Here is a 25373-nt window from a genome sequence, read left to right on the forward strand (position 1 = left end):
AAGAGGGAGAGAGAGAATCTCAAGTAGACTCCATGCCCAGCGTGGAGCCCAATATGGGGCTTGATCTCACAACCCTGAGATCATGACCCAAGTTGAAATCAAGAGTCAGACACTAAACTGACTGAGCCACCCAGGTGCCCCAGTTTAATCATTTTCTTATAAATATTTTGCTCTTCTTTTGTTAGACTTATTCCTAGGCATCTTCTAATATTTGTTGTTACTTTATACAGTGTCTCTTTTATTGCATGTTTTCAATGTTTGTTCTTTGGTTTTAGAAATTCAGCTGATTTTTTCATTGATCTTGTATCCAGCATTGTTGCTAAAAAAACCCCTGTTGTTAATTGTAAAAATTTCTGTGCAGTTTGTTTTAGTTTTTAATGTAATCAACTGCATCAGTTGCAAATAATGATAGTTTTTTTTCTTCCCTTTTAATAAACTTACTCTTTCATTACTTTTTCGGGCCTTACTGCTCTGGCTATTAACTGTTGAACAAAAGAGGCTAGAGTAGGCAACTTTATCTCATTTGTGATTTTTAAGAGAACATTTATAGTATTTTACTATTGAGTATGGTATTTGCTATGGATTTTTGATAGATTATTTTGATTTTTTTAATATTTTGATTATTAAATGATTAAGGAAATTTTCTTCTTTTCTAGCATTGATAGGCAGAGAGAGAGAGAGAGAGAAGTGAATGGTAGTTGGATTTTTAACACATGCTTTTTCTGTTATCAATTGAGATGATTATATATGGTATTCTCCACTCCCCTTTTTTTCTTCTGTCAATGTGGTGAGTTAAAGCCTAACTTGGTTATGATCATTCTTATAGACTGCTAGGTTTGGTTTGCTAATGTTTCATTTGGTACTGTTTCAAGTATGATAGTAACCAAGATTGGCCTATGATTTTTCTTTCTTTTTCTGTCCTTGTCCACCTTTGTCATAAAAGTTTTCAAATGAACTGGGACAAGGTTCTTCTTTTCCACTATCTGAAAAAAATCTTTTAAAGTTTGAAAATATCTGTCTCCTGAATGCTTGATAAAACTCACCTATTAAAAATCTTCTGAACCTGTTTTTCCCCCCTTTGCAGTAAGATTTTGATTATTAATTATATTTGCTAATGGAAATGAGAATATTCTCTTATTCCTAACTTAGATTTAACACAACACTATGTATTGACATTTTTTTGTTTCTGTTTCTCTCTCTCTTCCAATTTCACTAAATTACTTTCTTGGGACAAATAAACATGATTTTCCACCCATGAGAAAAGGTATAAGAAAAAAGTGTAAACTTTCCTGAAATTAGAATTTGTGTGCATATCTTGAATAATTAAGACTGATTAAATAGAATGGATTGGGATAAACTGTGCTAATATATCAGTTCATGATAGTTAATCATGTATATAGTAGTTCTTTATTAATTTCTTAAAAATTACTTAATCAGGATAAGCCTTCTCTATCTATACTTGAAAACGGAGAGTAGCAAGGATGAAAACTAAAACCTAACCTGAAAGAAATATATTTCTACTGCACTTTTAATATAAAATCTTTGGAAAGTTTATATCAAATCAGTCAATAAGAAATCAAAATATCTAAAATATCTGCTTTAAGGACTGAGAAGTCCTCCAAACTTCTTCCTGATTTAGCATGTAAGTCTGCAAGTCTACAAAGGTTGGGAATGATAAGGCAGGGTAGGAACCCAACTTATATAAGTATTAAATGTTCAATATGACAGAGACAAAGAAACACAAAAACTCTAGAAGAAAATATAGGAAAACTATGAGAAAGAATGAAATTTTGTCCTTGCCAGGAATACCTTACTTCCTTTACCATAGTCACAATTTCATTCTTTGCCCAAACATTTGATTAGAGATCAGTTTGTTAAAACTTTATTTGAGGGGCAGGAACGAGTAGTTATGACCTGGGGAAACTGATTTGCTGAGGCTCTGGTTCTGTCATAAATATGCATTCTCCCTTTCTGTGTGGATTTTTTGTAGGTATGTCAATCCTGCAACATTATATATTTTTGTCATTTGTCATTTTTTCTAATTTTCTGAAGACTACCAGAGGTGTACTTTCCCCCAAAAGGGATTCAAAAAAAGAACACATAACTAAATTTAGGGTGGGGGAAGGTTGAGGTGAGAAAGTCCATGGTACTAATTTGGGAATCAGAAGACTTAGACTCCATTCACAATTTTACCACTAATTATTTCTGAGACTACATAAGTTAGTTAACTTCTTATCATGTTGTTTACTTAATCCATAAAGGATTTAGTAATCCATAAGTGGATTTGGCAATCCTTGATCCTCTTATAGTTAAAATAATTTCAACAGTTTTAAAAGTGGATCTTTCAAAATTTATGCCATTAACGAATGTAAACTAAAATTAGATTTCTAAAAGTTGTGCAAACTGACAAATATTCAAAACTAAAATCCAAAGTAATAAGCAAAATTGTTTAAATTGTGGGTTTCTATTTTATTAGAATTGTATTTTGGAGCCAAATAGTTGATCATGACTTATTTCTTTTCATTTTTCCAATTACAGGGTGGCTTCACTCGTAAATATTCACTAAGTTCAAAAACTGGAACGCTTCTTCCAGAATTCCCCAGTGCTCAACACCTTGTGTACCAAGGATGCATTTCTAAAGACAAGGTATCAATTAAAGATACTTCTCTATTGATTTTCTGATATGTTGTTTCCATATCTCAATTTGCTGGGAATCTCATGGCACTTGCAGGAAGCAGTCAGAAATCTGCATAATCACACATAATTGACTGATTTATAGGAGGGACAAATGTTTACTACCATTGATTAAACACTTTCCAATTAATTATTTACCATCTCCATGATAGTATGTAATCAGAAGTTTGTAAAATAAACCTCAAAAGAGTAAAGATTATTTTTTATTTAAAACTCAATATCAAGGAAGAAAATACTAGAATGTGTCTATCACATGCAATTTCTTTAATTATAAGCTTTATGTTTTTGATTAGCTTCGTATAATTTCAGTAAATAGTCATCAGACACTTCTCTGGGACAGAATTTTTTCCAAGCATTGAGGGGGAGATACCTAGATGAATGCAACGACTGTATAGAGGTTGACAAAGTTTCCTTTCCATTTGAAAATTCTGTGTTCCCTTATATATTTGCAATTTTTTTGAAAGTTAAGGAAGAAACACTTTCATAGGATTCAGTTTATAAATAATCCTCAATGTGACTTTTCAATGCTTATATAATAAAATCTAAGAGCAAATCCTCCTCTATTTCTGAACTTCTAAAGTCATTTGCTAGGTATCTACTGAATGATTGATAGCTCCTGCTAGTAGTATTAAATCAGGGTATAATGATTTCTACATTCTTCTTAAACCAAAGTTAATTTTTCATTAGTACTTAAGGAAAATATCTTTTTAAAAAAGATTTATTTACTTATTTTAGAGAGAGAGAAGGCACATGAGCAGGGGGAAGGGACAAAAGGAGAGGGAGAGAAAATCTCAAGCAGACTATGCACTGAGTGGGGAGCCGGGGGTGGGGCCTACCCCAGGGCTGATCTCACAACCCTGAGATCATGACCTGAGAGGAATCCAAGAGTCGGACATTTAACCAACTGTGCCACCCAGGTGCCCCTTAAGGAAAACATCTTTTTTTTTTTTTAAAGATTTTATTTATTTATTTGACAGAGAGAGACACAGGGAGAGAGGGAACACAAGCAGGGGGAATGGGAGAGGGAGAAGCAGGCTTCCTGTGGAGCAGGGAGCCCGATGTGGGGCTTGATCCCAGGACCCTGGGATCATGACCTGAGCCGAAGACAGACGCTTAACGACTGAGCCACCCAGGTGCCCCAGGAAAATATCTTTAATATATTTTTAAGTCAGTTCATATTCTTGAGGTGCAAAGACAGCACCTCAAGAGGAATATGAGTAACTAATGTCCAACTGATTACTTTAGTAGTGGGCTTTCTGGGGAAACTGGCAATAAAATAACACATTGATAAAAAGATCTACTGACAGATAACAGTAACTTCCGGGGTGCATTCTGATGACTTACTCTTCCTGTTAAGAATAGGTAAAATAGGGGCGCCTGGGTGGCTCAGATGGTTAAGCGTCTGCCTTTGGCTCAGGTCATGATCTCCTGGTCCTGGGATGGAGCCCCACGACGAGCCCCACATCGAGCCCCACATGGAGCCCCACGTCAGGCTCCCGGCTCAGCGGGGAGTCTGCTTCTTCCTCTCCCTCTGTTTCTCCCTCTGCTTATGCTCTCTCTGTCTCTCTCTCTAAAAATGAATAAAATCTTAAAAAAAAAATAGGCAAAATATTGAAGATAATTCTCAGATGTTGATTCCAAGCAAGTCTCCTTTTTTTTTTTAAACCTTATAGATATTATGTGATATTATGACTTCAGATTTGAGACATCTCCAGTACATGTTAACATGTGGCAGTCTGTGGGGGAACCTGTGGAAATCAGTGACAGTCCAGGGAACATGGTTCTTTGGGGAGGGTATTGTTAGGTCCCCTTTGTGAAGAGAATGGCTTACATGCAAACGTATCATGAAGATGTTTGCTGTGTAAATATTCCTGGTGAGAGAGAGGGGGATGGGGAGAGCAACAAAGAAAAAAAGAGAAGTGAGGACATGTTCCAGTAGTTTATTTCAGTTTCTCTGCTAGTCTCCAAGGAATTCCTTACTTGTCAACTTGAAAAACTGGTCTGTAGATCATTTCTCACCCAGGTATCAGGATGCTTAAAAAAACCCTGGTTTCTAAGTTCATTCCCAGTGGTCCTCATCATGAGCACCAGGGACTAACACTCCTCTTTGTCCCTTGAAGACAGCTGGACGTTGCTGTTCACCCTCTTAGCCAGTAGCCAAGTTCCCCAGGTAACTTGTCAATTTCTAGCAAGAGGCGTGGGGCTGGAGCTAAGTACTTTATTCACCTCCTTTCTTGAAGCAGAAAGGATGGGACTTTCCAGGGAGAAGTTGATCCCAGTGAGGTGGGGATTGGTTGGGCCACTTTCTGCCTCATCATGGTATCACTCAAGACAGTTGCCACCCCCCACCCCCCTCACTAACTTTTCTCAAGATAAACCTTGCCTCTGCTCTTGCCCGCTCTATAAATGTGGTGTCTATTCTCAGAAAATTGAGCAAAATTAAGTTTAGAAATAAAAGTATGCCACAATAAAAATTTATTGTCCTGAAACTATGTAAATATTAAATAAGCAAATGTAGTACCAATAGTAAGATTAAAAACTCTTACTGATTTGTGTATAAAGGAATTTTGACACACATAAATGGAAATACTTGTGAGGATAAAAGCTTACTTGTACTTCAGTAGGTTTCAGGGATCAAAGGGTTAATTTTTGACAGCAGTTATGAATTCCTTTCTATCTTTCATATGGTCCTTATCCTTAGTTTTAAAAATATGTCTTGGCAACCTATCTAAAAATATGATATCATTGCCTAAAGTATGGAGCATGTCTCAATTGCATCAGTGGTGACATATTCCACTAGAGGTATCCTATAATCAGCATACCTCCTTGCAGGGAGATTAGTAATTTGCACGTCACTGTGATATAGCCTTGAGCTAAACTACAAGATGTGCGCTGTCACTAGTCTGTTGGGATAAAGGCTGGAGAGGAGAGGGTTAGAGTAGGACACTCCCGTCACCATCATCACCCTAGGTACTGTTGGGATAAAATTAGCTCCAGCGGTCAATCTCTTAACATGTATTATGGATTATTCCAACCACTTTGCTTGTGTTAATTTGTTTAGTCCTCATAACAGCCCTATTAGAAATTTACTGTTATTATCACTTCCGTTTTCCAGATGAGGAATTTAAAACACGCAAATGTTACGTGGCTTTCTTGACATCATATAGCTAGTAAGTGGCAGATCAGAGCTGGTTTTCAAATCCAGGTAGTCCATGGGCAAAGCACACACCTGTAACCTCTAAGCCCAACTTCTCGTTCACTTAGACTACACAACCAGCAACAAGTAGCCATATTTCTAGCTGATAAAATAAAGAGATTTGAATTTGAATATTATTAGTCTGTTAAAATACTATTTAGTTCTAGTCCATTTTAGAATATGTTTACAACTTTTTACCTATGCTATCCAAATGTCTGTGGTAACATGGAAACAGAGACTCTTCATAACAGACACTCACCGTTCAAATCTTCTTTGGGTAAATTTTCGAGTCATTTGATATTACTAATTTCAGGTAATATTTAGTAAGATCTTACTGTGTACCAGGCACTGCTCTATGTGCATCATATCTTATTTAATCTGGGTAATATATTATTCATACCCTACTTAAAGAGAAAAAGCTTAGGGTTCAGAGACCAAGCATCCTGTGCACTGTAGTGCAGGGGAACTGGGTGCTGGATTTTAGCTGACTTCACACTGCTATGCCACACTGCCCAAGCACTCACTTATTTCTACTGTATGAAGAGCTGATATATTTTACCATTTTACGTTTATTTCCGCAATCGAAGGTAATCTGCTTATTAGGTAGAAAAATTCAATGTTGCTTTGGCCCACATCTCCCTGCACAGTCACCTTTTTCATTGTTCATATGACACTATATTGTAATCGTCTATTTACTTGCCTTTCTCCCTTCACAAGGCAGTAAGCTCCTGGAAATAAGAACTGTGCCTTTGGTTTTGATTCCTCGACACTGAGCACCATGCCTGGTACCTAACAGGAGCTTAAAAAATGCATGCTGAATAAATGAATGAACAAATGAATGCATAAACAAATGAAGGCAGGGTTGAAAGGACTCTTTGGTTAAGCGTTTTCTTCCTTGAAATAGGTTGATACCCTCATAATGATGTATAAAACTCACTGCCAGTGCATCCTGGACAATGCAATTAATGGAAACTTTGAAGAGGTAAGGGTGACAAAGAATGCTTTGCTGATCATATTATGTGTAATTTCTCGTCCTGTTCTTTATGAGTTCGTGTTAAGGAAGAATCTTAATGTACATACTTTTTGCTTTATAACTAGATCCAGCATTTCTTATTACACTTTTGGCAAGGAATGCCTGATCATCTTCTTCCCCTGCTTGAAAACCCTGTTATCATTGACATTTTCTGTGTTTGTGACTCAATTCTTTATAAGGTAAGCTCTTTGGGGTATCTTAAACACGAACCATGTATTGTTTTAATGAGCATTCTGTCTACATTTTTCCATTATATTTTCAATAAATTTGTTATTTCTGGCTGGAGATATAATGTTATTTTTTTCTGATGAGAAAGCAATATTTAGTAGGTGTGTATTTTAATGTACATTTACATGAAAACAAATTTCTTACAGTTAAGAATGATTCTAAATGTCCCATACTCACTAATAATACATGAAAACTTAGTTAATTTTTATTAACTGTTTAAGGTGTTTTCAGAGTGAATAACAGAATGGCTTTTTCACTATCGGTGTTCTGGGGGAAAAGCAGAATTAACCACTCTTATCGGATTAACAACTTAAAAATACTGGAAACCTCTAGCTTTAATGTATTAACGTCAATTTCTGTTCTCAAACCAAGTAAGAGTCCTCAAGTGTCTACAGAAGGTTCCTGAAGACATCACGAACAAAGATGAGCTGATTGGCCTTCTAGCCAAACATTTATCTGGGAAGAGGGGACACTAATTCCTTGGTAGTCTGACCTCTACTTAGAGCAGCAGTAAGGTCCAAGCTGAGGGAGAAAACTGCATTGCAATCTGGATAAATCTGTTTGGACTGTCATTCAGTACCTCCCAGAAATATTCTTTAAAACATGTTATTTATTTTTTTTACAAATGGTCTGTTTATTTTTAGTCCAACACAAAAGTCCTGAGTTTAAGTACCTTTAAATGAACTGTTTCCTTCCTCATAGCGGACCCAGGGAGGAACAGTAGAATGAGTTTCTGCAAGATCTTCATTCCATCTCTAAAGAATGGTCAGCTTTTAGTCTATAAAACAACACATGATTACCAAGGTCAATTCATTGGTAACTAACGTACTGGGTATATACATTACTGTCTCATACACATGGAATACATGTGCATTTTGCTGGTAGGATACACAGGCCTTTGTAGATTAGTGTCTACCCACATTTTGAAATATCTTCTCCTCCAGACCCCTTGGTCCTCTTTGTCAGGCTGGACCACTCAGTTTATCAGCCAGCCCCGTGGATCTGCGTTGTTCATATCCTATTTGGTCCCCACTTCCTTTACTTAGTCTAGTTTTTCCTGAGCTGGGATCAGTCAGCACTACCTAATTTCTTCTTTCTACCAGTTCTCATTCAGGTCCTACCCATCTCATCAATGTTTCGGTCTCAGTCTAGCCCTTTCTTTCAGTATTCTTTCTGTTCTGATAATTAACTCTCTGGATCCAGTATATTAGTGTTGCTTGCTTAACCTAGTATTGCAATGTTTCTGGATCCCCACCCCCGCCTTTTACACACACACACACACACACACCCCTTACATGTACATTAATTTTAGAGATAAAAATATAACTTCCAGAAATGAATTAACATATTATTCTCTAGAAAGCTAGGAATTAAAAAGTAATTGACAAGTAAATGTCTTTCTACAAAAATACTAAGTAAGGATATATGTTAACTCTCTTTTGCTGTGATTAAGGTTCTTACAGATGTACTCATTCCTGCAACAATGCAAGAAATGCCTGAAAGGTAGGTTCAGTCAATAAAATGTGATAATTTCTTAGGGTAGGGTTTAACCCTATCCATTATATTAAAGGAAAACATTAAATAGAAATTCATTTGTTTATCAAGATTATTTGCCTGCTCCTGTCCCTTTGTAGTAGCTAGATGATGTGCCTCAATGCTTATAGTCAAACCGCAATGAACAAAATTGATGGAACCATCCTGAAATCCTTTTAATATGAGAGATGCCCAAGTGAAAAATAAATATTAAGGGGTCATTGACCTTGTGGAAACTGGCTAGAAGAATATAAATGGGGATAATTGATGGAAAATAACCACAATGATAAAAATTAAAGAACTATTTTATCTTTATTATTAACTTTGGTCTTAATTGCAAAATCAGAAGGTAGGGTAACAGAATTACCACCTTCATTTAATGAAGGAATAAGTACTCTTAACACCTCTATGTCACAAGGGTGCCTGGGTGGCTCAGTCGGTTAAGCATCTGTCTTCGGCTCAGGTAATGATCTCAGGATCCTGGGATCGAGTCCCGCATTGGGCTCCCTGCTTAGCGGAGAGTCTGCCTCTCCCTCCGCCCTGCTCATGTTCTCTCTTGCTTTCAAATAAATAAATAAAATCTTAAAAAACAAAACAAAACACTTCCACGTCACAGAATGGCTGCACTTACTTAGTGGCAGATATCTGGCCATGCAACTGATATAATTATAGCTGGCCTTTATTAAACACATCATGGGCTTTGAGACCACATGAATTGTTTCACTTAACTCCTAAGTGACTATTTATGTATTTATCTCTTAAGTATGCCACTGGTTCTTTGTAGAAAATGAAAAACATGCATAAATGCATTAAAAACTCATAATTTCTCCACATTCTTAATGTGTTAGGTTAGTATTTCATAGACTTTTTCTAAGAATACCTGTAAATATACACATTTTTTAAAAAACGGGACCATAGTATATATATTAGTGTGACATACTGTGAAAATCTTTCAGGGTGCCTGGGTGGCTCAGTTGGTTAAGCGACTGCCTTCGGCTCAGGTCATGATCCTGGAGTCCCTGGATCGAGTCCCGCATCGGGCTCCCTGCTCTGCAGGGAGTCTGCTTCTCCCTCCGACCCTCCCCCCTCTCATGTGCTCTCTCTCATTCTCTCTCAAATAAATAAATAAAATCTTTAAAAAAAAAAAAAGAAAATCTTTCATATCAACAAATACAGATCAACATTATCTTTTTAAATGGCTGCATAGATTTCCAGCACCTGAAAAATATTAGACTTTATTTTATTTTATTTTAAAGATTTTATTTATTTATTTGAGAGAGAGAAAGAGAGAGAGAGAGAGCATGAGCGGGGGGAGGGTCAGAGGGAGAAGCAGACTCCCTGCCGAGCAGGGAGCCCGATGCGGGACTCGATCCTGGGACTCCAGGATCATGATCTGAGCCAAAGGCAGTCACTTAACCAACTGAGCCACCCAGGTGCCCTATACTTTATTTAACCAATTCCTTATCATTGAACAATTAGATTTTTTAAAAACACAACCTGTCAGACCATTCCCCAGTAACAATTATGATCCCATATTCACAAATGAGGAAACTGGCAGCAGAAGGAATTAATTTATTTGCCCAGAGTCAGTTAATTAGTAAGAAGCATAGCCAGGATTTTAATTGAGGGCTGTTGAACTCCACTTCTGTTCTTTTTCCTCTATTATGTTACTGCTCACCAGCGTATGCGCCATCCCAAATGTAAATTTAGATCTGTTTTGTTGAGATAGAGTGTGTAGATTGTTGACTACTTTTTAAATTTTTGTGTTTATATATAAATGTTTGTGTGTATGCACAATGAACATTTGCAATTTTCTAAATAGTCCTATAGTACCTTTTTGATAATGTTTCCCACAGTTATATTTGGACTATAAAAATCGGTTACTAGAAACTAATAGTAAATACTTGAAATGACACTATGATCCCTCTGTGATGTTTCTCAAGAAGCCAAGATAAGTGAAATGAAGTGCATACTTACATTTCCCCAGAAATATTTTATAGAGAATGACAGAACCATGAGCTAATGTTAATAATAAGGTATTATTTATTGATTACCCTCTGCACACCAGGTTTGACCAGAGAAATTTCCATGAATTATTTTATATAGTCCTCATAATAATCCTGTGACATAGATACTAATGTTATTCCTATTTAATAAATGAAGCCAGAGCTTGAGGAGATTGAGTATGTTGACCAAGGAGATAAATGGCAGACCTAGGCTGAATCTATATGACTTCAAAGTCATGTTCTTAGAATCATAGAATAACAGTATACCTCCATTAAACTACATTTATGTAATGCACTTTGAGCAATTTAGCATTTAATACATAGGGTTTTTTTGTGTATGTGTGTGTGTGTAGCTTATTAGCAGATATAAGGAATTTTGCTAAAAATTGGGAACAGTGGGTTGTTTCATCCTTGGAAAACTTGCCAGAAGCTCTAACCGATAAGAAGATACCTGTTGTGCGAAGATTTGTATCTTCCCTGAAACGACAAACATCTTTCTTACACCTTGCTCAGGTATGTTGGTATTTGAATCACCAATATAAAAAATGAATTATCTGGTGGCAGAGTAAGAAATTTTCAGAGATTGGAGACAAAGTAGGCAACAATTAAATGCAATCTGAGACCCCAGAGTGAATGCTAGAACAGAAAAAGGACATCAGTGGGAAAATTGATGGAAATTTGAATTACTCTCAGTATTATAGCAATGTTAATTTCCTGATTTGGGCAATAAACAATGGTTAGGTATGATGATAATATTAGGAGAAGATGAATAGGGAGTATATGGAAATATTCTGCACTATCTTTGCAGCTTTTTTGTAAATTTAATATTATTTCAGGATGAAAAGTAAAAAAACCACAAAACTTCTGTATGCAGTGTAAAATGCAAAACTGTTATTTGCTACATGAACCCAGTTAATAAAAATTAACATGTGGGGACTGCACCCATGTGATATTTGATGTTGTGAAATCCACAAACAACACATGTTAAACTACCTACTAATTTGGTTTTCCTAAATAGGGAGGAAAAAAGTAATTCTTCAATTACTGTTTGTATGTTTGTATATTGTTAAAATATATTTCCCCTCCTCTCAAATGATTGTTTGCTTTGTGAAAGTTTCTAGTCCCCTAAATTTTAAAAGACTTGGTTGGGATAGTTCCAGATAAGAAATATAACATTGTGAAATCCTTATTGTATGAACATGGATTTAAAAATTCATTTTCTAATTTCAAAAATAGTTTTCAAAGCTTTAACAATGATCGTGAGTCTCAGCTATTGCTTTTAGTTTTAAAATAAAAAAAAAAACATTTATGATACTCTTCTCTCAAGGAACTATTTCTCTAGTAGCCAAAGCTTTCCTTTAGACAGACTATCAACAATATGGTTTAGTGTCTTTTTACTTTCTTCATGCAGATTGCCAGACCAGCTCTCTTTGACCAGCATGTTGTGAATTCCATGGTATCTGATATTGAAAAGGTTGACTTGAATAGTATTGGATCACAGGCCCTTCTCACCATTTCTGGCAGCACAGACACTGAATCTGATATCTACACGGAACGTAAGTCTTCCCTGTGTTTAGAGCTGGGTCTCCCAACCTTGGCACTGTTTGACGTTTTGGGCTGGATAACTCTTTGTTGGGGGTGGGGGTGGGAGTCCCCTTAGACTACAAAATATCTGTTTGAGAAACCTTGGTTTATAGAAACTTTTTTAATTAAAAAATTGTCCTCTACTTGAAACAATTGTAGCTACAGATTGTAGAAAACCTGGAAAATATAGAAAATATAAAGAGGAAAATAAAAGCCATTCATAATCTCATTGCCTAGAAATAACCTGGGAATAATGGAAATGTTTTTGAGTATTGTGAGTTTTCTTCCAGGTTTTTTGTTTGTTTGTTTAAATTTTTTTTTTGTTTTATTTATTTATTTGTCAGAGAGAGAGAGAGAGAGCACAAGCAGGGGGAGTGGCAGGCAGAGGGAGTAAGCAGACTCCCCACTGAACAGGGAGCCTGATGTGGGACTCCATCCCAGGATTCTGAGATCATGACCTGAGCTGAAGGCAGATGCTTAACCGGCTGAACCACTGAGGCGTCCCAGTTTTCTTCCAATTTTACATCACATGCATACACATTTTCCTGAGTTTTACACTCTTAGCCTCATATGGTATATGATGCATATCAAAATGATATCTCAACACAATACTGTTTTCCAAGCAGAAATTCCCTGCCCAGGTTTGGACAATCTGACAGAATTTACCAAGGCAATATGCATGACTAGACAACCAGGCTCTGTTTTCAAGGGATAGCAACCCACTCTTTCCCCAACCTCTCTCTGAAAAGACAAGTGCAGCCTCCGATAGACTGTTGAACAAATGATGGGCTGCTCCCTGGGGTGGTCCAACTTCAGCCTTGTTTTCTGTTCCCTAGCGAAAATTATATTACCCTTTGGGATTCAGGAAACTTTAAACTCTTTAATAAATGATAGCCTTAAATGGTCCCTTTAACTTTTACAAGATAAAAGATTATTCATGTAAGTGGCTCAGTTTCACAGTGCAGAATTTAATTTTTGCTAAAGGTAAGGGATAGGTCAGAAAGCAGGAAATCAGCATTCATTCATCAGTTTTCAGTGAATCTGTTGCATTTAATGAAAGCTTTGGATTCAGAATGAATAATCAACTATAAATGACAACTTACTCTTCCCCAGTATATACATACTTATATAATACATAAGCCTATATTTCAATATGTACCAAGGTATGTACAATCATTATTAAAATTTTGAAGAGTAAGAAGTTAAGGGTTTTTTGTTATTTATTCTTAGGATATGAAATAATTCCTTTAACACATTTAATTTCATCTGTCTTTCTCTTTTATGCTATAAAATTCTTAATGATTTCTAGTTTTAGGTTTTCTCTTGGGTTCAAAGTAGAGTAATATTGTGTTTTGTTTTGTTTTAATATGGTAGATGACTCTATCACAGTGTTCCAAGAACTGAAAGATCTTCTTAAGAAGAATGCCACAGTGGAGGCTTTTATTGAATGGTTGGATACCGTGGTAGAGCAGAGAGTTATTAAGGTATTTTTCAGTGACAGATTCCCAAAATAGAATTTTTGTTAATAGTAATTGTTAAACTGGCTGTAATTTCTTGAATGGTGGAGGAGGGGTGATTTTGTGTAACAATGCTTTGAAAAGCTTTTGAAGACTTGCAACTAAGGTGGCCCAAATATCCAAATTAGGAATAGGCCAGATTCGAGAGTGTTGGGCATAGATTCAGTTCTATTTGTCATTTCTTGACAAAGGACTACAAGGCACTATGCCTTCCCTGTCGGTCAATGAATTTACAGCAGAGTAACATCAATAGTGAAAGATAAAAACTGGAAAGATTTGGCCCTTTTCTAAACAGTAAATTTTCATAAATGCTGACAGAAAATGTGGTTTTAAGTATTTCCATTTTTAATTTCTGAGAGCGCAGTATTTTGTGTTTTCTATGTTTTTTCAACTCCTTCTGTTAACATGCAAGTCATCCCTCATGAAACAAGGCGATAAGAGCAAATAGATCCATCACTAGTTGGTGTTAGCCATTCCATATCAAGGAAACTAGTTGTAGTGTAGGGACTTTTTTTTCTCCTGGAAGGAAAACAGATTATCATTCAGGACCAGAGAAGTCAGAGTTAATCATTCACAGAAATATATAACCCTTCTTTGACACTTCACCTTCTGTTCTTTTTAAAGTTCTGTCAAAGGAAAATGAGATAAACTATTTTGTGAATTATTTTATTTTGTTGTCCAATTCTGTTCGGTAACAAAACCATACGGAATAAAGATCTATTAACCTTAAAAATGATAACAAAGACAGATGAACATTAAAATCCCTGGACAGATCATTATATCTGATAAATAAATTGCATGTCATGCCATCTGTCCATTTGTCAGACAGCTTATCAACCTCTTGATTTTATGTAGGATGCATGTAGTAATGAGATGACAGATTTTATAGTTTCGTTTTGTTCCTTTACTTGTAGACCAGCAAACAAAATGGAAGATCATTAAAGAAGAGGGCTCAAGACTTTCTGCTTAAGTGGAGCTTTTTTGGTGCTCGAGTAATGCATAACCTCACCTTGAACAATGCATCCAGTTTTGGTATCTCATGTGCTTTATAAAGCTCTTCCTCCCTGAATATATCATTCACTCTCCAGTCACAGTTCCTGTCAGTTTTTAAACATGGGGGACTGTCACTTCTCAAATCTGACTATTGAGCCAGTAGAGAATGGTAGTTATGAACCTGGGTTTTGGAGTCAGACCACATGCAGTTAAATCCTAACACTGCTTCTCTCTGGCTTGGTTTTAATCCAAGCTGTTCTGCTCACTGTAAAGAGGATGAATATTTATAATAGTATTATCAACAATCGCCAAACTATGGAAAGAGCCCAAATGTCTATTGACTGATGCATGGATAGGGAAGATGTGGTATATATACAATGGAATATTGCTCAGCCATACAAGAGAATGAAATTTTGCCATCTGCAACATGTGGATGGAGCTAGAGTGTATTATGCTAAGTGAAATGTCAGTCAGAGAAAGACAAATACCATATGGTTCCACTCATATGTGGAATTTAAGAACCAAAACAGATGAACATAGGGGAAGGAAGAAAAAAAGAGAGAGAGGGAAGCAAACCATAAGAGACTCTTAACTATAGAGCAACTGAGGGTTGCTGGCGGGGGTGGGGGGGGAGGTGGGTGGGGTGGGCTAACTGGGGGATGGATATTAAGGAGGGCACTAGTTGTGTTGAGCCCTGGGTGTTATATGTAAGTGATGAATCACTAAATTCTACTCTGGAAACCAATATTACGCTATATGTTAACTAACTAGAGTTTAAATAAAAACTTCAAGCACTTAAAAAAAGAGGACGAATATTGCTCTTATTGGGTTGTGTAGGCACTTTAGTGAGATGATACTTATAAAAGCACAGTCTAGTACCTGGTGAACATTTTATGAATAGCAGCTATTATCATTACATGCCATCAGTACTTGGATAATTTTTTTTTTGTTAAACAAGCAAGTAAACAATAATTAGTACATTATTTTCAAGAGGCACTACTCATTGCAGTATGGCAAATTTTTGCATCTTTTCTAGGAACCACATAGCTGCACTGCGAGAATCAAAGAGCAGCTGAGAAGACATGCTCTCATATGTTTCTGAAACATCTTTCCGGATCGATTTGACTTGTGAAATGATAAACTGAGTCAAGTTAGCTCTTTCAAAAATTGAATACCTTCGTTTTCTTAAAATTTCTGGGATTCTTAGTTTTGCAGCTATAATGCTAGCTCGTGGACAGTACTTCTGCATTTAGTAGTTGCTTTGCAAGAAATTTTCACATTATAAATAGGTTATGGTTAACTAGGTTGTTTTTATTTAATTCTCAGTGGAACTAGATAAAATCAGTGAACTTGCATTGGAGGGTGAACAAAATGTCTTGAGCCTTTTATTTGAAATCTCTTACTTATATGTAAGGTTTCTTAACATATACAACATTGAAGCCTGACTTTGTGATGAAACCAGACTTTTGTTGGGAAGTCTGTGGAATAGTTCAAAGAAGTTTAAGGTTTTCCAGGACAACTTCCAAATGAAAATGACTCTTTGCTTTTGTCCAAACCAAAGAGAACTTTGTTTCAGGCTAGAAGGCATCTTACTTGATACTTTTTTCAGACCATGGTGGCCATTGTCTAATTATTTAGTACAAAGCAAACAGAAATAGAGCAGAGTAGAGCTCATTCTCCCCAGGTTAAAGCTTATCACATTCCAGTGTGTGCCCTCTTAGAGCATAAAGTATGTCTCACTTTCATCCGTATTTTCCTTTGATGTAATTAGTGGCCAAAGAGCTGGCAGGACAGTACACACAGTAAGCTGAGCAGGCGGTACACAGAAAGATTAGAGGCTCAAGTTAAGCATGTTGGTCTTAGCAGGTCATTTAAAGTCCAACAAGTATTTGTTGATTTCAGTTGCTCCTTGTAAAGTGTTGTGAGATGGTCACAAAGATAACTCGACTTCTCCCTCTCTCTTTCCTTCTCCTTCTCTCCCTCCTTTCATCTGACATTGTCCTCTCCCCATTCCCATCCACAACAAGGTTCTTTCCATTTGATCCGAATGCTCCTTGATGAATACATTCTCCTCGCCATGGAGACCCAGTTCAATAACGACAAAGAGCAGGAGTTACAGAATTTATTGGACAAGTATATGAAGAATTCAGGTAATTTAAAATGTATATCTTGCTTTGCATATTTCTTTCTTTAAACCTAAATTTAAGAATTTGTAAGTACATGTGTAGTGGGTCTGTAATAGTCTCAGAGGTTTTTTCCCAAGCATGTCACAAATAACTCAGGATATGAACACTATCGGAGCACTATTTTTTTCTCTCCACCATTTGCACATAGAGTAGTCAAGGGACTTTGCTGGAAGCTCTGGAGGATATAAAATCGATGTTCTTGTGAGAATTGAAATGAAGGTGGAGCGGTGATTATAATAAAAAATAACCATAATTCAAGACAACACCTGTGGTATACCACCTTATAAATGGTGTAGAAATAAGTTCTATAGGAATTTGGAGAAGGAAGAGAACATGTCTATTTGGGATGTGATGATTTGCATTTTGAAGACTGTCCACTCCAGTGTGGATTCCTTAGTGCCCCCCCAGAACACACGTGACACTTACAAATGTACAGATAACCATGACCACAGAATCCCCAGCACCACTGCCACGACCAAAGATCTGCCGGCCTTGTTTCCCATGGAAGATATTTCTCTGACATTGGATTTGTGACACAACCCTAAAACATTTTCAGTTTCATTTTCTTGGGCTTATTTATTAGGAATATGGGAATGATGTTAGCTTTCCCATTAAAAAAAATCTTTCCAGATGCAAGTAAAGCTGCCTTCACTGCTTCTCCAAGTTCATGCTTTCTGGCCAACCGTAATAAAGGGAGCACTGTTTCCAGTGACACTGTGAAGAATGAAAGCCATGTGGAAACAGCCTATCTTCCTCTGTCATCCAGTCATCCTGGAGGCTTACCCTCTGCTCTGCACCCATTCCCTGCTGGGAATACGGACACCATGCCACTCACAGGTACGCTGTGAAACACTTGGGCTTCACGCCGTCTCTCAGGAGCCCGTTCCTTTGTTTTCTTCAAACCTGGTAACATCCAGCCATTCCAAGGATAAAAAAGGCTGGCCTTTACTAACTTTTATTAAAGCTTTATATTTTTTGTGACTTTCAGCATTTGTCATTCACACTTTTGTCAATACCATTATTAACATAGGTACCACACTGTGATGTGCTTGCTTAGGTATGTTGGAAATACAAATAATAAGTTATTTTCATTTGGTGGAAGAAAAAATTAGATTTGGTATATATGAAATCTTGAAGATGTTTTGAGAGTCAAAAAATGGGCTTCTTGTTTATTTTTGGCTCTTGAGGAGACTTTATTTCTCCTCCATTAAAAAGTAGATTTGGTCACTTTAGGATAACGATGACAATAATTTTCCTCTCTGGTCTAGAGTCCCCTTTGTATCAATCTGAATGTTTAGTGGCTAGAACTCACTACTAGATAATATTTTAAGTCTGCTTTTGCCTTACGTCTTTTCTGAAATTCATAGATATAACTTCATTGGACACACAGAATTTTAAATCTGAAAGGGCCTTTGAGTTCAGGGGCCTAATTCTACCAATGGAAAATCAGACATCCAGGGAGTTGGTGGCATTCATAGCTCATTGTTCATCAGTGGTGTTTGCATGATGGTTTGAATCGGCTGCTTTGAAGCTGTGGTCATTTTGACTTTATTGCCTTTTCCTTTTACCCTAAAAATCAAACCATTTAGCATTCAGCTTGTTTTTTTTTTTTTTTTTAAAGATTTTATTTATTCATTTGAGACAGAGAGAATGAGAAACAGAGAGCATGAGAGGGAGGAGGGTCAGAGGGAGAAGCAGACTCCCTGCCGAGCAGGGAGCCCGATGCGGGACTTGATCCCGGGACTCCAGGATCATGACCTGAGCCGAAGGCAGTCGCTTAACCAACTGAGCCACCCAGGCGCCCCTAGCTTGGTTTTTAATTATGGAGAAATGTGAAGAGCAGATCCCTTGACCTTCCCAAGCTTGAGCTCTAACTATCTTCATAGCCATGGAAACATGAAGACATCCCAGACTTTTTTCCACAGTTACTGACACCAAAAGTCTTCCCTGTTGTGAAATATACATATATTGCAATCGTGTTATTTATTTATTTACTTACTTACTTATTGTGATGGTATCTTTTAAACCTAGGTTTTCAGTGTTCCCCAGTTCTGTTATTTTTAGAGAGTGAGAATGAACCAAATTGGAAAAAAGTATATTAATACATCTTTTGGATAATTTTTAAAGATGTGTGCCCATTTATTTTAATTTGCCACTGGTGAATGCTCTGTGAATTTGTTTCCAGGTCAAATGGAGCTTTCCCAGAGTACTGGTCATCTGATGACACCACCCATTTCTCCAGCCATGGCAAGCCGAGGAAGCGTCATTAACCAGGGGCCTATGGCGGGGAGACCTCCAAGTGTGGGCCCGGTCCTGTCAGTGCCATCACACTGCTCATCATTCCCAGAGTCCATTTATCCTACCCATCCTCAAGGCAATCATGACTTTTATGGGACCAACTCTAACTATCAGACTGTGTTTAGGGCACAGCCTCACCCCCCATCAGGACTCTATCCTCATCGCCCCGAGCATAGTCGATGCATGGCCTGGAGTGAACAGCAGCTTTCTAGAGACTTCTTCACTGGCAGCTGTGCTGGGCCTCCATATAATTCTCGACCACCTTCCAGCTATGGACCATCCTCACACAGCCAAGATTCACACAGTATGCAGTTTTTAAATACAGGAAGCTTCAATTTCCTGAGCAACACAGGGGCGACCAACTGTCAAGGAGCAGCATTGCCTCCTAGTTCACCTAATGGTATCGAAATTTTTAAAGAATTTTCCCCGGTTTTTGAGATGGTAATAAGGCAAAATCAGACACTGAGCTCCAGATCTGCTGAGCAGCATGTCATTCCATGTAAAGTTTCTAAAGCTCATGGAATCTTAAATACTTGGAGCTCATTTCTTCCACATACAAACATGTCCCTAATTCTTGTGGTTTTTTAAAGTTGCCCTTCTAAATGCCACAAATGATGAAAAAATATTTTACGTCAAACTATGTTTGAGATCTCCCTGAATAAGCCCAAAAGAAGAATGTTTTGTCCTTTGAAAATATTTCTAGTGAATAATGTTTCTTCTGGAGAACTAGCAGCAGATCTTACAGTTTAGGACCCAAACAGTGCCCCCTGTTAGTCTGATAAAACACTTAGAGTTTAGGGAATTGGAAAGATCTGTGGACTTCTTCAGCCTCCAAAGCAGGCTGTGTTCTCTCTCCTAAGTGTAGGCCAGGCCTTCTTCCAGAAACATAAATCTGTAGATAAAATTGGTATTTGACAAGTAGTGTAGTCTTTGTGAGAGGTTTTTAGTGCTTTTTTTCTTTATAGGAAGATCTTGTTAATTAAGTGAGGAAAACATGAGAGAGGTGTAGTCTTATATCTGAAACTTAACAATAGGATAACGGCTTTGTATTTTTAAAAACAAAAAAACAGCCTAGTGAACCATATCCATATACAAGTACGAATCCAAATCTATAGTAAATGGAGATGTGAATGTCATATTTATAACAGGGGATCTTTAGGGCTGTACCCTATTACCTTGTCCTTTTTTCCTTCCTGGAATATTCTTTGTAGTAAGTGAATGGTACATTCTTGACATTTTCTGTTATAGGATACTATGGAAGCAACATAAACTACCCAGAGTCTCATAGACTTGGATCGATGGTGAATCAACATGTTTCCGTCATCAGCAGTGTTCGCTCACTGCCTCCTTACAGTGACATCCACGATCCACTTAACATTTTAGATGACAGTAGTAGAAAGCAGACCAGCTCGTTTTACGCAGACACATCACCTTCAGTTGCGTGTCGAACTCCAGTAGTAGGTAAATTATTTTAGTAGTTCTTAAAAACATTTTCAAAAGCTATTAACCTCAAGTACGTGGTTTTACTTTGGAGGGTGACTGTTGAGGTGAACGGGGCACTCATGTTCCCACGGGTGATTCATCACTTTGGATCTCAAGTCTTATTTTTGTATTAGTAACGTCTTCCCAGTTCCCATTATATATGTCCCTGTGCATCCTAATGCTAAATCTGTTATTCTTTCACAAAGCATAGCTGGCATCTTTTATGTTTGCAAAAAATAAATATAGCCCGTCAGATGCAGTCTAAAAGACTAAGTTTTACGAGGGCAGGAATGCTGTCTTTTTCTCACACTCTCTTGTTCACTGTTGGCCCCAGGGGCAGTGCCAAGAGGTGTCTTTGGACCTCGTATTCTCCAGCAGTACCCTAAAACCACTCCAGGTTTAAAACAGTGCTGACTTTACGGTCATTTTCTCAATTATATGTAAAATGTAATTAGACAGCTCTGTAGAAAATGTTGCTGTTTTTATTGTTCTGCTACATACAGTTTAAGTAAAAATTAGCAAAACTGTGTTTGCCAGGAAGTCCCCTAGCATCTTCTTGCAACCAGGTTGCTCTCCCTGGGAAAATCCTGCGACGTACTAGATACATCAGCAGCTACCCAGCCAAGTGTCTGCCACATAGTAGGAACTCCATACATCAGTGAGTTGAAACAAAGGGGCAAAAATATATGGATAGATTTAGTTTCCCATATTACTAATAAGGGATCACAGGACAAGTATAGATGCATGTAAATATCAAGGCAGAGTGTTAATGCTTTTATGCGATGGTTGAAATCTTCCAGTGGAATAGATTTCAAGGGCATTGACACCCAACTGGAGCATAGGGAAAATGAGATAAATTCCATCTCTCCCCTCTCAGTGTGCTTTTCCAATAACTCAATAGGAAGCACTTCTTCCCTTCCCGTGACCATCACAGATGCTCCTTGAGCAGAGTCTAGCAGCTCATCTCATGCTATCTGCAGATGGTCATTGCTTCTAGGTTACTCTAATGAAGCAGAAAATTCCACTTCAGGAAGTTTCCTCACCGTGAGATTAAAATGTACCTTGCTGCTATTGTTACTATTAGTTCTGTTTACTCGTAGAGATAGTGGAAGCTTTGCTGGAACATAGCTTGGGTGTAGGAGGGATTCTAAGCTCTAGTTGTCAGAGCTGGCTTACAAGTAAATAGCAAAGAGGGCTTCTGAGTGAAAAGAGGGACTAGAGTAGGTGGGTAAGGAGTGCAAGGGAAGGTAGGACCCACTGTCTGTTTCCTTAGTTATAAAGACTGGTTTTCAGGGACAGAGTAGGTAGTTAGAAAAATGAGAAAAACAGCAATGAGAAGTCAGCAACCATACATGCAGGAAAAGTGTCAGAGAGCCAGTTGGTCAAATTCTTGAGAACCTACTAGTATGTGCCCAACTTCATTCTAGGCGTGAGGTTATAGTGGTGATTGGGATGGAGTTCTTGCCTATAAGAAGTTTACATTCTAGTAAGGAGAGATAAGGCAATAGATAAATAGACAAATGCATTAAAAAGATAATGTTGGGTACTCTGAAATCTGTTGAATAGGGTAAAATGACAAATAGTTATGGAGAAACTGCTTTTGGTAAGATAGTTGGGAAAGGAATCCTGAGACAGAGATATTGGAGTTGAAAGCTGAGTGATGAGGAAGCATTGACATGAAGGTCTGATGGTGGAGTTCTAGGCAGAAGAAATGATAAGTGCGTAGTTTCTGAAATGAGAACAAGGAAAATTCAGTGGGCAGAAAGAAGGCCAGTGTGTTTTGAGCATAGTGAATGAAGACAGTAGAGTAAAATCAGCGGACAGAGACCAGTTCACAGAAGGTGCTGTGAACCAGGGCAAGGAGCTTGGATTCTGTTCTAAGAATAATGGGAAGTCATTGTAGCATTTGAGAAGAGTGACAATGTACTGTACACTTAGGCAACATTATCCTGGCGGCTCCCTGCAGAATGAGAGGGTACGGCAAAGGTGAGGGTCATGAGACCAGTGAGGAGGCTGCTGTGTTGGTCCAGGTAGGAGAAGATAGTGGTTTTTTGTTTTAGTTTTTTAAGTTTTTGTATTTAAAATAAACTGATTAACATATAGTGTATTATTAGTTTCAGCGGTAGATTTTAGTGATTCATCAGTTGCATATAACACCCAGTGCTCATTACAAGTGCCCTCCTTAATGTCCATCACCCAGTAACCCCATCCCCCCCACCTCCCCTTCAGCAACGCTCAGTTTGTTTCCTATTGTTAAGAGTCTCTTATGGTTTATCTCCCTCTCTGATTTTGTCTTATTTTATTTTTTCATCCTTTTCCCTATGTTCATCTGTTTCTTAAATTCCAAATAGGAGTGAAATCATGATATTTGTCTTTCTCTGACTGACTTATTTTGCTTAGCCTAATACCCTCTAGTTCCATCCACATTGTCGCAAATGGCAAGATTTCATTCTTTTTGATGGCTGAGTAATATTCCTCTGTGTGTGTGTGTGTGTGTGTGTGTGTGTGTGTGTGTGTGTGTACACCACATCTTCTTATTCCATTTGTCAATGGACCTCTGGGCTCTTTCCATAGTTTGGCTCTTGTGGACACTGTTGCTATAAACATTGGGGTGCAGGTGCCCCTTTGAATCACTATGTTTGTATCCTTTGGATAAATATCTAGTAGTGTAATTGCTGGGTCACAGGGTAGCTCTATTTTTAACTTTTTGAGGAACTTCCATAGTGTTTTCCAAAGTGGCTGTACCGGCTTGCATTCCCACCAACAGTGTAAGGGAGATCCCTTTTCTCCACATCCTCTCCAACATCAGTTGTTTCCTGAGTTGTTAGTTTTAGCCATTCTGACTGGTGTGAGGTGGTATCTCATTGTGGTTTTGATTTGTATTTCCCTGATGCTGAGTGATGTTGAGCATTTTTGCATGTGTCTGTTGGCCATTTGGGTGTCTTCTTTGGAGAAATGTCTGTTCATGTCTTCTGCCCATTTCTTGACTGGATTATTTTTGTTCTTTGGGTGTTGAGTTTGATAAGTTCTTTATAGATTTTGGATACTAGCCCTTTATCAGATATGTCATTTGCAAATATCTTCTGCCATTCTGTCTGTTGTCTTTTAGTTTTGTGGACTGTTTCCTTTGCTGTTGAAAAGTTTTTTGTCTTGATAAAGTCTTAATAGTTCATTTTTGCTTTTGTTTCCCTTGCCTTTGGAGACATGTCTAGCAAGAAGCTGCTGTGGCCGAGGTCACAGAGGTTGCTGTCTGTGTTCTCCTCTGGGATTTCATATTTAGGTCTTTCGTTAATTTTGAGTTTGTTTTTGTGTGTGGTGTAAGAAAGTGATGAAGATGGTGGTTTGAACAATGGAAGAAGTGTAGATGGAACGAGGAGGTAGATTTGGGATATATTTGGGTGATAAGTTTGTCTCTTAATTTAAGTTTGAAATTGAGTTTTCTTTGTGAAATGTGTAGAAGAAAAAACAATGTCTAGGAAAATAGCACAGATATGTGTGATAAATGCAAAAAATAAATACAGAGGCTTAATGTGAGTGGCACTTTAAAGAAAAAAACATATCAGTCAATATGCAATTGCTGATTATATTTTCCCTTACAGCATCCAGCTTGCAAACACCAATTCCTTCCTCCGCATCTCAGTGTATGTATGGAACTTCCAATCAGTATCCAGCTCAAGAGACCCTGGATTCCCACGGAGCGAGTGGTAGAGAAATGGTGTCCTCTTTACCACCCATTAACACTGTGTTCATGGGAACAGCAGCCGGAGGCACTTAAACCAACAGTGTTGGGTGGGGAATGAAACCAACAATCTCTACTGCTCAAATATTATTCACTCAGATTGCCATCAGGGTAAAGAAAATGGAATATACAGTGACAGGACATTGTGTTTTCAAGTCACTGATACAAAACCATGGACAACTCCATAATGAGTGGAGATACTTGCAGACTTTGCCTTGCACACAAATTGTTTGAAATGTGATCTCATTATTAATTAGAGTTTCAAACATTATCAAGTGGAACCAGTGGAGCTTTGGAGATGCAAACATTTCAACTATGAAGATTTAATATTTTGCTTCCTAATTTATTGAAGATCTGTGTGCTGTTTCATCTTTGGTCTATAAAAGGAAAAAATATTTAATGCCTTAAAATAACTTTAATTTAATTTATTAGGGTCTCAGAATCATTGTTTACTATCCCTTGTTTGACCAAAAGTCAAATGTGTATGTTCTACCTCCTATGGAAATGTTTACAGGGTTAAGACTTAATTCAGTTCAGCCTAGACCAAAGTTGCTTGACTTTCAATCCTGTGCATTAGTGTGATGATTTCTGTTACATAGCAGTATTCCAATTCTATGTAACTGAACGGAGATTATAAATGCTTTCCCTCTTTATTTAAGAAAGATAAGAAGAAATGAAAGAAATAAAGTATGAATATTTTTAAAGGCTTAATTGCTCTCAGAGCTGTTAATATTTCTGAAGAATGCTTGGGATTTGCAGGCAAAGCTCCTTTGGATATTGAGTTAAAGACTAAAGCTGGTTGGTCAAAACATCATAATTCAAGAATATTTGCATATCATATCGCTGCATTTAAATATAAGGAAATTGTGGCTGATAGACTGTTG

The 25373-nt window shown here is 37.4% G+C and overlaps 1 protein-coding gene across 1 annotated transcript in view; it reads left to right on the forward strand.

Annotated features, from left to right (window-relative positions):
* RFX6 (regulatory factor X6) overlaps nt 1-24525 on the forward strand; it is a 56853-nt gene extending 32328 nt beyond the window's left edge. Inside the window, exons 7-19 of the mRNA XM_045866058.1 lie at nt 2539-2646; nt 6795-6872; nt 6989-7102; nt 8605-8654; nt 11044-11203; nt 12102-12246; nt 13649-13758; nt 14706-14823; nt 16812-16934; nt 17601-17807; nt 19156-19668; nt 20517-20729; nt 24350-24525. Coding sequence (XP_045722014.1) covers nt 2539-2646; nt 6795-6872; nt 6989-7102; nt 8605-8654; nt 11044-11203; nt 12102-12246; nt 13649-13758; nt 14706-14823; nt 16812-16934; nt 17601-17807; nt 19156-19668; nt 20517-20729; nt 24350-24525 — 2115 coding nt within the window. The remainder of the gene's footprint in view (nt 1-2538; nt 2647-6794; nt 6873-6988; nt 7103-8604; nt 8655-11043; nt 11204-12101; nt 12247-13648; nt 13759-14705; nt 14824-16811; nt 16935-17600; nt 17808-19155; nt 19669-20516; nt 20730-24349) is intronic.
* The last annotated feature ends 848 nt before the right edge of the window (nt 24526-25373 follow it).

This window comes from Mirounga angustirostris, unplaced genomic scaffold (genome assembly GCF_029215605.1).
Source record: "Mirounga angustirostris isolate CCGP_5_RB_7025 unplaced genomic scaffold, mMirAng1.0.hap1 SCAF_8, whole genome shotgun sequence".
NCBI classification, from domain to species: domain Eukaryota; kingdom Metazoa; phylum Chordata; class Mammalia; order Carnivora; family Phocidae; genus Mirounga; species Mirounga angustirostris.